Source organism: Corylus avellana, chromosome ca9 (assembly GCF_901000735.1).
Source record: "Corylus avellana chromosome ca9, CavTom2PMs-1.0".
Taxonomy (NCBI): Eukaryota; Viridiplantae; Streptophyta; class Magnoliopsida; order Fagales; family Betulaceae; genus Corylus; species Corylus avellana.
The window spans coordinates 22,501,535-22,504,608 of NC_081549.1; the positions used below are offsets into that span (position 1 = coordinate 22,501,535).

Consider the following 3,074-nt stretch of genomic DNA (forward strand, 5'->3'; position numbering starts at 1 on the left):
ATAGAATTCGTAGAGCAGATCACGCCACGAAAATGACTACCACCAAAGTTATATTGACTAATATATATATCTCTTTATTGTAATAGAATAGACATGTACATTATTTGCAAGAACTTTTTCTCCACCCACCTCTCACTCTCTCAGCTTTTTTATTTTATTTTAATTTTAATTTTTATATAGTTATGTATTTTTTATTACGAGTGACACATTCCGTTATGGAGGCATGCTATTTCTTCAACTTTTGCTCTTTTTTAAAATTCACGTACCATTGAATTAGTAAATTTTTTTAAAAAACGAATGGAGTTGGATGAAAGTCGATACTTGTTTATTATTTTTACATACCATAAAAAACTAATTAATTACAAATCAATATAATCATTTTTTTTTTGTTGGTTTTGTTTTAAGATATATATTACAAGTCAATACTCGATTTTCTACTTAAACTATGTTCTCTAAACTAATCATTGAATTGAATCACTTTTTTCTTTCTGGGAAGAAAATATCCAAAATGGGCATATTCTTTACAAAGTGTGAGAAGTGGAAGTATCTTCCGGGAAATGATGAAAGGGGTGACGACCAGTCAAATTTGTAGCAAATGCCAGCCAACCCACTGGATCTAGTAGATCCACCCATGAACCCACCCTTCTATCGACCCACTAACTTAAAACAAATTACACAAGAAGACACCGCCTCACCACTCACCACCGTCTCCCTTGAATCCTTGATATATGTATTATACACATTTTTATTGTATTTTGTATTCTTTTAGCTCACAACGTTGACTCAGACAATGCATGAGAAAATTGTTTAAGAGTCAATGGTAGAGCACGTATATAAATACACCACAACCCTTCTGCCTAAACCACGCAGCAAAGCCAAAACCTTCTTCTTCTTCTTCTTAGGAAATCATTAGTCATGGCTAATTCCCATAGTTCCACCCCTTCCATTCCCACAACCACAAAATTAGTACTCTTCCTTTTATTCTCACTTGTTGTGGGAATGGCCTCTGCCCAGTTATCCTCTACTTTCTACGACAAATCCTGCCCTACAGCCCTTTCCACCATTAAATCAGCTGTTGTCTCTGCTGTGGGTAAAGAGGCACGCATGGGCGCATCGTTGCTCCGTCTTCATTTTCATGACTGCTTCGTTCAAGCAAGTCATCTTATCTCTCTCACTTATTCCTCCTTTTTTTTTTCTTCCTTCCTAATCATTATCTTATCTACAAATGTCTGCATGCGTTGAGTTGTGTCTCTGTGTGTGTGTCAGTGTGTGTCAGTGCATGTGGTGATTGTCTACCCAAAAGAAAAAAGAAAAAAGAAAAAAAAGTGTTCTGACGTGGAATAAAGTTGAATAATATTTTTATATTTTTAGAGGCGTTTTTTTATCATTGTAATTTTTGTTAACAATTTTGAATAACAATCTTGTAACAGGGATGTGATGCATCTGTACTGTTGGATGGTAGCAGTGGAGAGAAATCAGCAGGGCCCAATGCTAATTCACTAAGGGGATTCGACGTAATAGACACCATCAAAACTCAAGTGGAGAGTGCATGCGCTGGTATTGTGTCTTGTGCTGACATCTTAGCAGTAGCCGCCAGGGACTCTGTTGTCGCTGTAAGAAAAAAAAGAAAAATTCCAATTAATTAATTTCTACGTTATATAAGGTCCAATTTTCCTCATAATAATATTGAATTGATTAATTCAGCTGGGTGGACCGACCTGGACAGTTCCATTGGGTAGAAGAGACTCCACCACCTCAAGTCAAAGTGCTGCTAATACCGACCTCCCTGCTCCAACACTGGATCTTGCTGGCCTGATCACTGCCTTCTCAAACAAGGGTTTCACTACCAAAGAAATGGTGGCTTTATCAGGTATGTTAAATCAAATCATTACTTATTTTAGAAGGTTAATCTGAAATCCAAATTCTACCAAAAAAATTATGAAAGGATCGATCTTAACAAACTCCATTGTTTTCTTGTTAAATTTGTTCAGGATCTCACTCACTAGGCCAAGCCAGATGCATAGCCTTTCGGACCAGGGCATACAACGAAACCAACATAGACGCCACGTACAAAACATCACTACAATCGCAATGTCCAAGCACCGGAGGGGACGACAATCTTTCCCCTCTTGACGTCACAACTCCGAATACCTTTGACAATGCTTACTTCACCAACTTGAAAAATAATAAGGGTCTGTTGCACTCGGATCAACAACTCTTTACTACAGGAGGTTCTACAAATGCTCAAGTCAATAGTTACATCACCAACAGGGCAATTTTTCGAGCAGACTTCGCCAACGCCATGAAAAAGATGGGGAACCTTAGCCCACTCACCGGCACCAACGGCCAGATCAGAAAAAACTGCAGGACAATCAACTAAGTCAACATACTTAAGATATTCATCTGCATGTTCAAGAATAACGGCGTTCATTATTATATGAAGGACACGGATTGCTTACAGGAAAAAAAAATAATGAAGGTCACGGATTGACAATCTTATATTTTATATCCCCGCATCTTTCCTCAAAGTGGAATGATGAATTTTATATATATATATATTAGATTACAATCTTGCCAAGTGTACTTCGTATTTGAAACGTGTAATTTGAAGAAATTGCAGTGTTAAAACGCAGTCAATGCGTATAATTGTGATATATCTTAGTAAAACTATCGCTTCTATTCACAAAATTCAGACGCTTTTCAATATCATTTGATTTCTGAAAAACAAAGTGAATCATAAAAGCTTACACAAAATAAAAGCAAACGGTTGAGAAAATAGAATTAAGTTCGATGAATTAGAATATCTAAAGATCAGGTACGTACGTAAGTAAGCATCAAGTAGACATGATTTATCTAAATGAAAAATATTATTTAGCACATTTAATAAAGGGCTTACAGAAATCTCAAAAGAAGACATGATTTGTCAATTGCAAAGTCTCTAATTAGCAAAACCTCTAACGAATAGTCACTGCTAAAAAAAAAAACAAAACAAAACGAATCAATAAATTTTTTGGGGCAGTTTCATCTTAGTCCCTTCTTTTTGTAAAGCAATAGTGGATGGAGTATGGCAATTC

At 36.2% G+C, this 3,074-nt stretch overlaps 2 protein-coding genes across 2 annotated transcripts in view; both read left to right on the plus strand.

Moving 5' to 3' along the window:
* Positions 1–798, plus strand: part of LOC132162504 (cationic peroxidase 1-like) — a 1,787-nt gene extending 989 nt beyond the window's left edge. Inside the window, exon 3 of the mRNA XM_059572739.1 lies at positions 770–798. Coding sequence (XP_059428722.1) covers positions 770–798 — 29 coding nt within the window. The remainder of the gene's footprint in view (positions 1–769) is intronic.
* A 63-nt stretch (positions 799–861) lies between these two features.
* LOC132191790 (cationic peroxidase 1-like) lies at positions 862–2,654 on the plus strand. The gene is made up of 4 exons (XM_059606889.1): positions 862–1,152; positions 1,431–1,613; positions 1,705–1,870; positions 1,992–2,654. Exons 1-4 carry the CDS (start codon positions 916–918, stop codon positions 2,378–2,380), a joined length of 975 nt encoding a protein of 324 aa, XP_059462872.1. The 5' UTR covers positions 862–915; the 3' UTR covers positions 2,381–2,654.
* The last annotated feature ends 420 nt before the right edge of the window (positions 2,655–3,074 follow it).